This window comes from Sminthopsis crassicaudata, chromosome 4 (assembly GCF_048593235.1).
Source record: "Sminthopsis crassicaudata isolate SCR6 chromosome 4, ASM4859323v1, whole genome shotgun sequence".
Taxonomy (NCBI): Eukaryota; Metazoa; Chordata; class Mammalia; order Dasyuromorphia; family Dasyuridae; genus Sminthopsis; species Sminthopsis crassicaudata.
Window position 1 is genome coordinate 372,889,134 of NC_133620.1, and position 12,598 is coordinate 372,901,731.

Consider the following 12,598-nt stretch of genomic DNA (forward strand, 5'->3'; position numbering starts at 1 on the left):
TGTAGAAAGTGCTCTGTCAGCCTGAAAGCATTCAGAGATGTGAACCATTATTAGCGAGAACAATAAGAATTTCCTGCATTACATGTGCTTTCTTCTTACCTCTTGTGAAACTGGTACCTGGTAGCTTGTATGAAATTAGAACTAGCTTTTCTGTCATTACACAGCACCTATAAACTCTGATGAGGAAATTAAGGGACATACTAGACCTTGTGGCTGAGCGTCTCATTTCCTCCAACAGCTGTGAAAAACCTTTGAAGAGCAGTTCCAGGGAACCCTGCTGTTGGAACCCAGAGTGAGGCCATTATTAGCATCTCTATTATGTGGCAATTTTGCTTAAGCCCCAACAGAATCCTGCAGTGGGAAGGGATTCTCTTGTTAGGCAGAGGATGCAAAGGGAAGAAAAGGAGGGGGGCACTTATAGGACCTCCCTTCTTATAGGACCTTTCCTCCCTCTCCTTTCTCCCTCCCTTTAGGAGGATTTAAAGCTGGAATGGATCTTAGAGATCTCTTATTTTACAGGGAAGGAAGCAGAGGCCTACATAGGGAGAGTGACTTTAGAGGCACAATGTAGTGGATAGAGGCTTGTTTTAGAATTAGGAAAACCCAGGGATTCTGGACTTTGACACTATGACTCAATTCTTTGGTAGGCTAAGTGAGTTGTAGGAACCCAGGACCCTGCATATTTGCTATTGAGTTGTGTCTGACTCTCTGTGACGCCCATTTGGGTTTTCTTGACAAAGATACTGGAGTGGTTTGCCATTTCCTCCTCCAGTTCATTTTTACAGATGAGGAAACTGAGGCAACAGGATTAAGTGACTTGCCTAGGGAACATATAGCTATTATGTGACTCTATTGGAACTCAGGTCTTGTTGATTGTATCACCTAGCTGCCTCACCCTGAGCATAGTAAGTGGTTAATTAGAATTTTCTTAATTGAACTGAAGAATGTATAGGTGGTCCATATAGGATTTACACCTGTTCCAGTACAGAAGTGAGGCAGGAATTTGCAGCCAGAGTTGGGAGGAAGGCTTAACATATTGCCTGCCAGTCTGGAGGTCCCTCTGAATTGCAAATGAGCCAAAGAGGTCCAATCAGTCCACTCAAAGAACTGGTGTGTTGGGGGAGTGGGGAGAAGAGGCAAAACGGAAGAGATTAAGAATCTGCTGGGAGAGAATTGACTCCTGGGAGAATTCCATGAGGGATTAAAGAAAATTTTAAATCTTAGGGGGAGATGACTAAAGGAAGGAGAGAATCTGAAAGAAAGGGATTACTCATGCAAGGAAAAGTGACAAATAACAATACATTTCTGTTGCAAGAGCTATAACCAGGAATTTTTGTGCCTGGATTTAGGAGGGGAGCTAGGGTAGGGAATGCTGCCTAAGGGAAAAAAAGTATACTGCTTCTGCCTCCTCTCCCTCCTCCCCACTGTGGTGCAGGGTTTCTATGACTGATATTGGGGAGGTGCCCTGCATGTGTGCAACTAAGGGGAGGAAACATATCTCCCAGATGGTATTGTAGAAACACTTTCAATTTTGGTACCCTGGATATGCCAGAACCCCAAATGTTTCAATTAATTTTGGCTATATAATGTCTTAAAACTTAAAAAAATCATTGTCCTTCCCACCTTCCACCTTCATATACTGCGAAGCTGATACTGCCAGTGTCATTACTTCCATTTTACAGATAAGAAAACTGAGTTTTAGAGAGTTGAAATTATTTCTGTAAAATCACACAGTTACCAAACATCAGGGCCAGGATTCACTCCATATTTTCTGCAGGCTACACTACACTAAGCTAAGTTTCCTCATCTAAGAAATGAGACCTAGTTTCCAGTCATATGCCAGTACAAATATCTATAAACCTCTAGCAAAAGTTCTCTATAAACATGTTAATTCTCCTTTTATTTTAAAATTTTTAATCCATATATATATATAAACTCCTTATCAGAAAAAAAATACTAGTTTTATATTTTGAAGACTTGAATCCAAATCCTTCCTCCAACTTTGGGCTAATCATAGTCGGCACTGTGACTCTGCTTTCATATTTATAAAATGGAGATGATAATACTCCCATGACATCCCACATGATTTATTGTATAGAGTTGTTATTCTGTTTATTATTTCCAATATTTCATGTTTTCTCCCTCAAAAAGTTTATCAGCCACCAAATAAAAATATCAGAAAGTTTTTAAAAATAATTCAGTCATTCAAAAAGAAAAAAAAAATCATCTTTTTACTGGTTCCTATGATTAATTTCGGGCAGCTATGTGGTGCAGTGGATAGAACACTGGGACTAGAGTCAAGAAGACACATCTCCCTGAGTTCAAATCTGGCCTCAGATACTTACTGGCTGTGTGACCTCAGGCAAGTCACTTAACCCTGTGTGCCTCAGTTTCGTCCTCTGTCAAACGAGATGGAAAAGGAAAGGGGGAAACCACTCCCATATCTCTGCTGAAAAAACACCAAATGGGGTCACAAAGAGTCAGACATGACTGAACAATAACAACAACATGGGTTAGACCAGACAGCTGCCAAGGTCCCTTTCACTTCTCAGATTCTAGGATTCTGTGACTAAGCATTTGGGAGAATCCAGGCTCTTACGATCCTTGACAAAAAAATCTCTCTACTTCTCATTTGCATATATATTATATACTCGCCCAGAGGTTAGGAATAAGTTATAATTATGAGGCTAACAATGACAGTAACATCGCAGAGTTAGCGTGGGAAGGTCTAATGGCATTCAAGACCTTGCTGCTTGGTGCGGCAATTTGTGCATTAGTAAAGACAGACCCCAGGATTCTGGAAGAATTAGAAAAGAAACCTAGAATCTCAGAATTGCAGGGGGGCTCTGCAATACTGTCTAATTCAATTCCTTGCCTAATGTATTAATAATAATAGTAATAATAACTAGCATTCTTTAGAACTCACTATGTGCTAGGCACTGTGCTAAGCCCTTTACAAAGTTCATTTCATTTGATCCTCACAACAACCCTGGGAGGCCCGAGTGCTGGTCTCCCTACTCTATAGATGAGGAAAATGTGGGGAACAGGACGTAAATGACCCAGCTAATCAATGCCTGAGGCAGGACTTTAACTCAGCCTTTTCTACTTTCCAAGTGATTGTTTCCATCTGTTGTGGAATCGAGAGGTTTGCTATCATATCCTGATCATTTCTTTTCAGATTAGGTAGTTCTCTGCCTCTGTCTCTCCTTCTTTGTCTCTGTTTCTGTCTCTCTGGACTGACTCGGTACTGTGCCACCTAACTGTCCCTAAAACTCTTCTACATTTTTAATATTGAGAAATCAGATCCCTGATCAATTGAGTGTTTTTTCATTAAGATTCATAACTAAAAATTCTTGCATCTGGGACAAATTGTTTGTCTCCTTTGTGGGGACAGGGAGGTAGTAGAGAGGACAAAGTAGCCCAGGTACACTTGATCCGGGAGAATTGTGGTTGTTATTCAGTCATGTTCTCTGACCCCATTTGGGGTTTCTTGGTAAGTATACTATAGTGATTTGCCATTTCCTTCTCCAGATCATTTTACAGGAGGAAACTGAAGCAAACAGAGTAAAGTGACTTGCCCGAGGTCCCCCAGCCAATAAGTGTCTGAAGTCAAATTTGAAGGAAGATGAGTCTGGTGTTCTATTGTGCCATCTGCAAACTTACCCAAGAAGAAGGGGCAGCCAATTGTGCCCCGAGGGCACTGCTGACTATTCACAGTCCTACAACCTCAAGAAGGAGGCAAGGAGGGAGGAGGAAGGCAGCTGGAAGAATTGTGCAAGTTTCTGGGAGCACCAGCCTGGGCCACCAGGGAGGAGTTACCATTAGAAGCCAGATGGGATAGTGGAGAGAGTACTTAGAGGTGGAGTCAGGAGAACCAAAGTTCAAATGATACTGCTTCCTAGCTGTGTGAACCTCAGGTTCCGTTCCCTCCTCGGTAAAATAATGCTACTACCTTGGGAATATTAAGAAGATCAAATGAGATAATATAGGTGGAAGGTTTTGTGAACTTTACAGCACTACATGAATGCTATTTATTATAAAGTCCAAGCAGCCCTTAGCTCTAACTCTAGCCCGTATCAGTGCTACTGGGGAAGCTTAATGACCCAACCCAGTTATGGCTTTATTCATTTTTTTGAGATAATTATTCATTTTCCTTCTGCTAATAAAGATATTAGTATCACTAACACTCATTATGAGGGAAGAGAATAAATATTTATATTATGCCTATTATGTGAAGGATGTTATCTGGGTTGATCCTCACAATAGCCCTACCAAAGGTCTAAGTCTGGACTTTAATTCAGGATTTCCTGATTCCAGGCCCAGCGCTATATGCTGTACCTCCAGCTGCTTCCATTATGAAAACTAGCATTTGTATAGATTTGTACCTAGGAGGTTTGTATACCATGCTGCAAGGATTACCTCTTTGGATCTTCACAACAGCCCTGCAAAGTAGATGCTATTATTTTTCTTATTTTGCTGATGAGAAGGCTGATGAGATTCCTGAACAAGAGAATTTGCTCAGTACCATATAACTCAGAAGTGTCTAAGGTGGTATTTAAATTCAGATCCAAAACTATATCATAGGAAAAAAAGGGAAGAGCAAGAATGAGTTTAGGTTAGAGAATAAATCAGTGAAAGTGCATTTTCACGATTAATAACTTATGACACGTTTCTGCATATGGTTTGGCTTGTTATTTAAACAAGAACTTATCTACCTCATAGATTTCCTGGTGATTGTTTCCATCTGTTGTTGAATCTTTCACATAGCTACTTCACTTTGCAATTGTTTGCTATTATATCATGAAAATTTCTTTCCAGATCAGGTAGTTCTCTGCCTCTGTCTCTCTCTCCCCCTCTTCTCCTTGCTTCTTTCCTTTTATCCCTCTCTCGCTCTCTCTGAATCTGCTGAGATTTTATGAATATACTATATACCAAATTTTGGAAGCTTCTTTAATCTGTGAATTATTCCATCTAGACACAAAAGGCAATTTAGAGAAACTAGAAAAGAATTGGATTTAATAGGAAATAGACTAAGGAATTAATTCTGAAAAAGAAAAGTAGGCTTCATTTGTGAATAGGTCAAATTGAACTCAAATAGCAGCAGGCAAAGAATAACAATTTGGTTTTCTTTCAATTAAAGGGATGTAAAAGATGGTTCTCAAGTCCCAGTCATTCCTGATTTGAAAAGCTTCTATCTATTGAACTTTTCTACTATTTAGTTCTTTGGAGGAAAAAAAATGTTAATTTTGTCACTTATTACTGTGTGAACTTGGACAAGTCACAAACTCCCTGCCTCTCATGTCCTTATCGGTAAAATGAGAGAGTTGAACTTTATAAGCTTTAAGGTCCCAGCTCTAAATCTATGATGCTTTTAAAAAATCTATGGTTCTATGATTGTGATATCAACTTTGGGAGTTCCCATAGGGGGCTAGAATTTGATTATATAAGGCATCTTGCACATAGAAAGACTTCAATAAAATGACTGGTTTGAGTTTTGTTCTTGTCTTTCTGAAAGTAACTGGATTTGAAAGAGAATATTAGGGAGTTATTTTAAAAGCTCCAAATTAACTAGAAGGTCATAATCTTTTATAATTATGTTCCAGAAGATTTGTTTAATTTTCACAACTGGCTCCTCTGCACACACAGATTTCTAGATCACAAAAAGGGCTGAAATTCATTTTGTTTTCTGGGAGTCTGGTGTCTGCTTCACTGAGAGAGGACTGATCACAGAATAACAGGAAATGCCAAGTGTATCCTTAGTTTAAAAGTAAATAAATTTTTTAAAAATGCTATTCACTCAATTTCCTGAGGTCCTTTTCTTGGTGTGGTACTCTCAGATTAGGGAATTTAAAATAGCTACTTCTGAGAAGGTTTGGAGGCAAAATCTCCTCCACCCTCCACCCCCGCAAAAAAAAGTCTGAATCGGGGAGAAATAAAGTGATTTGTCCAAGGACTTTACAGGATAATAGATGCAGGCATATTTCCATTTGGGTACAAATAATCTTCCCAGATTCCCTTAATTACTGAGTATGGCTTATTCATGTGGAACAGAAGATTGAGGGGAAGAGGAAAGATAGTATGATTCTGTACTCAAACGTTCAACAATCCTTAGAGATAGTTATAGCCTTTGTAGCCTTCTATGAAGGACATAACCACTTACTCACATAAAATATCTCCTTTTGTTGAACTGAACAACAGCTAGCCCACCACCATGACATGGTATGTACAACAGTTGCTATATCAACAGACTGAGAATATTTCTCTGTACCTTTTCCTTTTAACCTCTATGTTGGCTCTACAAAACTAGTAAACACAATTAAAAACAAAGCAGTCAAGCACCATGAAAAATTCTCTTAAGAAACTGGTTTATAGAAATTGGAGAGGCCTATGGAAAACTTACCTTCTTCTCTCCTTTTGTTTTCCTTCTCATCTTTTTTGCCCTTTCCCCCTTTTCTCCTTTGCCCTCTTTTCTTCTTGCTTTCCTCCTTCATTTCCCCCTTCTCTCTTTACCTTTCTTTCCCTTACTCCTTTCCCATTTTCCTTTTCTCTTCTTTTCCCTTCTTTCTCCCTATCTTTTTCCTTTTTCTTTTACTCTTTCCTACTTTCCCCTCTCTCTACTTCTCCCATTTTCTTCTTTCTCTCTTTCCCTTTCTCCTTCCTTCTTTCCTTATTTCTTTCCCTTTCCCTTTTCTTTTCTTCTTTCCTCCTCTCCTACCTCCCCCCTTTCCTTTTTGTTTCCTTTTCTTTTTCCCCTTCTCTCCCTTATTCCTTCTCTCCTATCTCTTTCCTTTTTTTTTTTACCTTTCCCTCTCTTTACAACCTCCAGTTTCTCTTTCTCTCTTTCTCTTTTTCTCTCCCCACTTCCCTTTCTGTCCCCTCCCAACTTCTCCTTTCTTTCCCAGTTTGTAACACATTTTTTCACTGCTCTGAAACATGAATCATTGATTTTCTCATTTGTCTCTGAGAGTACTAAATCAAAATTCTGCTTAGGAATAAATCCCTCTCTGTAACGAATGAGGAAGACTGGATTCTGTGCATTGCCAGTTACTGAATTCAAAAAGGGGTTCATTCTGGAGGGATACGATGAGCTTGAGGGAAATCATATTTGTGACCTTCATTCAGACAGCAGTGCTAAAGAATTTGTCATAAAAAACTGTCATTAAATAAACAATCCCTGACTTGATCATTTGGCCTGTTGTCATCCCAGTAGACTCATTTCTGTCTGTTTTAAATGAGCATTTTCTTCTTTGGCAATTTTGGGCTGGAGTTGGGCTTCACTTAAAGCGCTAAATGATCTGCCGGCTCACTCAGAGATGAGAATTTCAGTTTTGTCATCCTACTTAACCACTTTGACAGAGGTACAAGGGAGAGCCATTACTAGGGAAAAACCAAAAGGGAAAAAGAATGGATGATGTTGCTTTGATGAGCCATCATTTTGAAATTTGGGTATTTCTGGAATTGTGTCTCTTAATGAGTCTTATTTGAAGACAGGCATCAGGCACATTTGAAATAATATTTTAAAAAGTCATTGCTATGTTTCCTAATGAGGAATAAAGGGTAGTGGCAAGGGTATGAGGCTGGTTTTTCCTTTCTCTGAGACTGCTTCCTCATTTGGAGAACAGTGAAGTGACAGAGGGAATAGAGTGCTGGACTTGGAATAAGAAGTTTAAATCCAGCTTCAAATATCTACTGATATTCTGAGTGCCTCTTAACTTCTCTGAGCCTCAATTTCTTCATCTGTAAAATGGAGATTAAAAATAGCCCCTATCTCCCAGAATTGTTGTAAAGATCAAATGAGAGAACATATGTAAAATGCTTTGGAAATTTTTGAGTGTTATATAAATGCTAGATGTTAGTAGTTAATAGCCATCATATTTCTGTTCTTGGGACAGAATATTTATATATCCCACTAGGGCTAGAGGAGGGCAGATATAATATAATAATAGTAACACCTATCTCCTGGACTTATTGTGATGACCAAGTGAAATCATTTTTGTAAAGTTTTTTGCAAATCTTAAAGCAATACCTAAATACTAACTATTATTATTTTACTATGAACTATATTATTGAAAATTATTTTATTATGTGGACTACCCCATCATAATGGCTTATGTATTTAATTTTCAGGAAGATTATCTGGTATCCTAGGAGAGATATTGAGAGGTACTGTAACTTGACAAAAGATAGCAATATTAATGTTCTACCCTTAATTTTGAGACTTTTGTTTCACTTTGTAAACCTAGTGCTTAGCATGATGTCTGTTGCACAGCAAATGCCTAAAAATGCTTGTGGATTAATTGAGTAATGAACTACAATGCTATAATCCTGGGATAACTCAATTAATTTATGAAACCATCAGTTTAGCCATAAGGTGACATATTTTCAATTATAACAATTATAATAAATTCCCAAATGCATATCCACTATGGATGAGTTTTCCATTTTAAAAGGGTTGGGAAGGGGAGGCCCATCAAAGCTGGATTCCATTCGAAGGCACATTGCCAGAATGGGTGACTGCATGACATGTGACTTAGGAGAGTGAAGCAGTAAGCATTGTTCCTTGGTGGTGTCAACTTCCTCCATTTCAGAAGTGAGTCCAAGACTTTTTACCCGTTTTGTGAGCTGAGTGTCCATCATGAAGTTGTGAACATGCTTTTCGGCTTTGGTGAGTTCCAACTTTCTGGCAACCACAGCCACCACTAGTGCAGTACAGCCGGCACCCTGGGATAGGAACAGCAAGAAGAGCAAAGAAAAGAACATGTTGGTTAAGAGGCAAAGTTCACTCTAAAGGTGAAAGGGCTCTGCCTCCCCACCATCCCATCCTCAGGACCAGCCATCAGCTTGATTCAAAGGAGGCTAGCTGCTAAGTGTAGGAAGAAAAAGAATACTCTCTTATTGCAGAATAATTACAAAGTCCTTGCTTTTTAGTTGGAGGTCCTGATCAGTTAGAGAGTTTCTATCTTTCTGTAACTTCTATCCACTGCTTTTCTGACAAACAAGTCTAATCTCGCTTCCATATGACAAATCTTCAAATGCTTGAATTTATTTATTTTCATATTCATATAAGTATATAAATATTTTGAAATAGATTTTTAAATGCATTTTAATAATTTTTAAACATTCAAATATGATTATTATTAATATAACTAATTTTATAGAAATATGGATAAAATATATTATAAAAATGTCACTGAACAAGACTTTCAACTTCTAGGGTTTTGTCCCTCTCCTCTACTCCCAAAGATGCTTGTGATAATCTCATCTCCCTCAGCCAGGAGGAGCCTTAAAAACTTATAAAGTGCTTTAAACAACTTGAGAGACAAAGACTCTATAAAAATGTGTAATTGCTTAGTCATACTAACAGAAGGGAAAAGAGGCATGGAAATCCAGAATGGCCACTGATCCAATTGCCATCTCTATCTCTCCAAATTGGGAATGCAAGGGGAAACACATGCCTCATCAAACTCATGCACATAAACACACACATTCTCCCTGAACAGCCCAGGGAGGGAAGGAATACTTGGATAATTTATAAAGTCGGTACTTCATTAGATGACTGAGAATTGACTTGCATAATATCAAAAGTTTTTTTTTTTAATCCAATGAAGTTAGAAGAGTAGATTGCCTTGAAAAAATCTGTGTTTCTGGGAGAGGATCTCTGATATCATGTCTGCTGATGTAAAAACTTAGTGTCAAGATCAGTCTTTTCTGACTTCATTGGGTTTTCATGCATTTAATCATCATGCAATGTATATCTATTAAAAAAAAATCCAAGACAGAATACTTTGACCTAAGAATCCTTTCATAAACAAAATAATTCCAGAATCTCAGAACTGAAGAGATTTCAGGAACTTATCAGTCCAACTAGGATCTGAACAGGAGATCCCTCTGCAGCATCCCGGACAAAGTGGCCTTCAAAGATCTCTTGATCTGCTTAGGAATTGTTTGAATCAGGAAGCCATGTGATACAGGAAGATGCTTACTATCTCTGGAGTCAGAAGACCAAATCCTACTTCTAATCTTTAAGTTATCTTGTATGACCCTGGGCAAGAAACATTGGGCCTCGATTTCCTTATCTGTAAAATGAAAAGCTTGAGTAAATGGCCTCTGAAGTCCTTTCTACTTCTAGATCAATGATCCTATGAATTATTATAAAGCTTGGCAATCCAATAAGTCCCAAACAGTTAGAGAGTCTATCTTTCTGCAACTTCTACCCATTGCTTTTCAGACAAAAAAGTCTAACCCCTCTTCCATGAGATAAATCTTCAAATGCTTGAATTTACTTGTTTTTATAAATATATAAATAGATTTTATGATAGATTAAAAATATATTTCAATAGGTATATCAATTTTTAGATGTGATTATTAATATAATTAATTTTATAGAAATGTAAAAATATAGTATATTATATAAATATAAATATTATCATGTATAACATAATGTACAAATACATTATTTTAGATAAACATAAATATATACATATACCTATAAATATATAGACTATATTCTCCCTCCTCCTAAGGACAGGGATAACTGCATTTTTATATTTATATCATCTCTCCTTACAACTCCTAGTGCCTGGCACAGAATGGACAGCTAATAAGTACTTGTTGAATTGAATTGGATTGGAGACAGTTAGAATGTTCCTAATAAGTCTTCTCTGCTCCAGGCTAAGTCATTCTATTTCCTTCAAGTAGTCTTCTTATGACATGGCTTCCAATCCCCTTTACTACCTTTTGGAATCATCCCAATTTGTCAATGTTCTTCCTAAAAACATGGCACCTCCAAATGATCACAATATTCAAAGTCTTCCAAAATAGTGGTGTCCTCCTTAATTACAGTAAGCATTCTACTAAAGTGCAGAGAGGGTGAGTGAAAGAGCCAACATTTCACAGTGATAAAATTGATTTTCTTGACCCTTCAATTTCCTTTGAATCAATAATTATTTAGGAGACTGGGTAGAACATGGGACATTTTACTGATTGGTTTCAGTTTATCTTCCTTGCTTTTTAAACTTTATTTTTGATATGGAATATCCCGTTTTGATATTTCTGCCAGTATCAGTGAAATGGATAGATTCACTTTTCTCAATATTCATTTTTGGTCACCAGACCAATACTCTGACACATCTCACAGGGTAGCTGATCCCATTCTTTGCTCTGTTAGTCAGACAGGGGCCATATCCAATAATTTAGAAACTGACTGATTCCTTCATTCTCTGACCCAATTCTACAAGTTTGTGGAAACTAACAATTTGATTCACTAGTTATCAAATGATGCTGTCAGTTGCTATATTCAAGTCCAAGAATGTGAGGTGGAGTCATGTTCCTTCACTTGGGTGACTGACCAATAACATTGTTGATTCACCAAATCTGTTAGCCTTTTAAAATTCACTCATTTGTAAGAGTCTGGAAAGATTGTTTTTAAGAAGCTGCAGCATATCAGATAACAAACAGTTGGGAGGAAAACATTTAGCCATTCTGTTCCCAGCTCTCTTAATTTTTCTCCTTTACCACAGAATTAAAAAGAAAAAAACCTATGTATATCACTGAATTGGCAATATTTCTTCTCATCTCCTCACAAATGCTCCCTCTAAAAGACTCTGGCATGTCTCTTAGAATTGGTCAGCAATCTCCTTCCACTGCAATCTGTGTGAACTGTTTCTCTTCTCTCTGTTCCTATAGTTGGGACCATCGCTACCTTTCTTTTCATTTGTGTGAATTTTGAATGAAATTGGGCAATGGGAGAATCCAGTTTAGAGTTTTTCTAAATAGGTAGGCTTTCAAAAGCAGAACGATGAGAACATCGGAGAAATCTGATCCAAAATAGATACCTGGGCAACTTTTCCCCTTAACCAGACCAGAAAGAGCTACTCTCTTTTATATTGTTATAATACAACTTTTGCTAGAGCCCAGTAAATACAAATGTATCACAGAATGTTAGAAACATGGAATTGGAGAAGCTCTCTACAAGCTTTTCACTTATTCATTCCCCCTGTTTACAGATAAATCTATGCCTAAATTTAATTTAATTCCACAAGAATTTATTATCTATTGCGTTCATGGTACTGTTAGGGATGCAAAAATAAGAAAAATAATAATCTTTGTCTTCAAGATGTTTCTAATTACCTCAGATAGTGGTGCAATAAAACTATAGTACAGTGATGTGGTACAGTGGATAGAACAGTGGGCTTGAAATGAAGAAGGTTCATCTTCCAGAGTTCAAATCTGCCCTCAGATATGTCCTAGCTGTGTGATCCTGGGCAGATAACAACTCTAATGGCCTCAGTTTCCTCATCTGTGAAATGAGCTAGAGAAGGAATTGGCAAATCTTTCTTTGCCAAAAAAACTTCAAATGGGGTAATGAAAAATCAGACAGGATTGAATATCAAACACAAAAAAGCAAAGCCTCTTGTGTGCTTGGCAGGCAATCTCTTGAAAATTAATCAGGATATTTTATTACCTACATGTAAGGTTATGTTCCCCCATTTTCTTAATGGGGTGTTCTGCAAAGCTTACCATGATTCACAGTCCATCCAGCTGAACTGCAGGGAGTCTCTGATTAGAAATGAGAGCATTTTTATTGAAGGACCATCTG

At 37.7% G+C, this 12,598-nt stretch overlaps 1 protein-coding gene and 1 long non-coding RNA gene across 8 annotated transcripts in view; one reads left to right on the forward strand and one right to left on the reverse strand.

Annotated features, from left to right (window-relative positions):
* The window catches only part of LOC141539412 (uncharacterized), a 49,187-nt gene extending 44,751 nt beyond the window's left edge, over positions 1 to 4,436 (forward strand). Inside the window, exon 3 of the long non-coding RNA XR_012481293.1 lies at positions 3,532 to 4,436. This is a non-coding gene — a long non-coding RNA (uncharacterized LOC141539412). The remainder of the gene's footprint in view (positions 1 to 3,531) is intronic.
* KCNN3 (potassium calcium-activated channel subfamily N member 3) overlaps positions 1 to 12,598 on the reverse strand; it is a 396,953-nt gene that overhangs the window by 15,728 nt on the left and 368,627 nt on the right. For 6 of the 7 annotated variants that reach the window (XM_074262168.1, XM_074262166.1, XM_074262165.1 and 3 more), the window contains one exon: positions 8,611 to 8,721. The exons of the other annotated variant lie outside the window; for it this stretch is intronic. In XM_074262168.1, the coding sequence (XP_074118269.1) occupies positions 8,611 to 8,721 (111 nt within the window). The remainder of the gene's footprint in view (positions 1 to 8,610; positions 8,722 to 12,598) is intronic. 7 annotated transcript variants of the gene reach the window in all.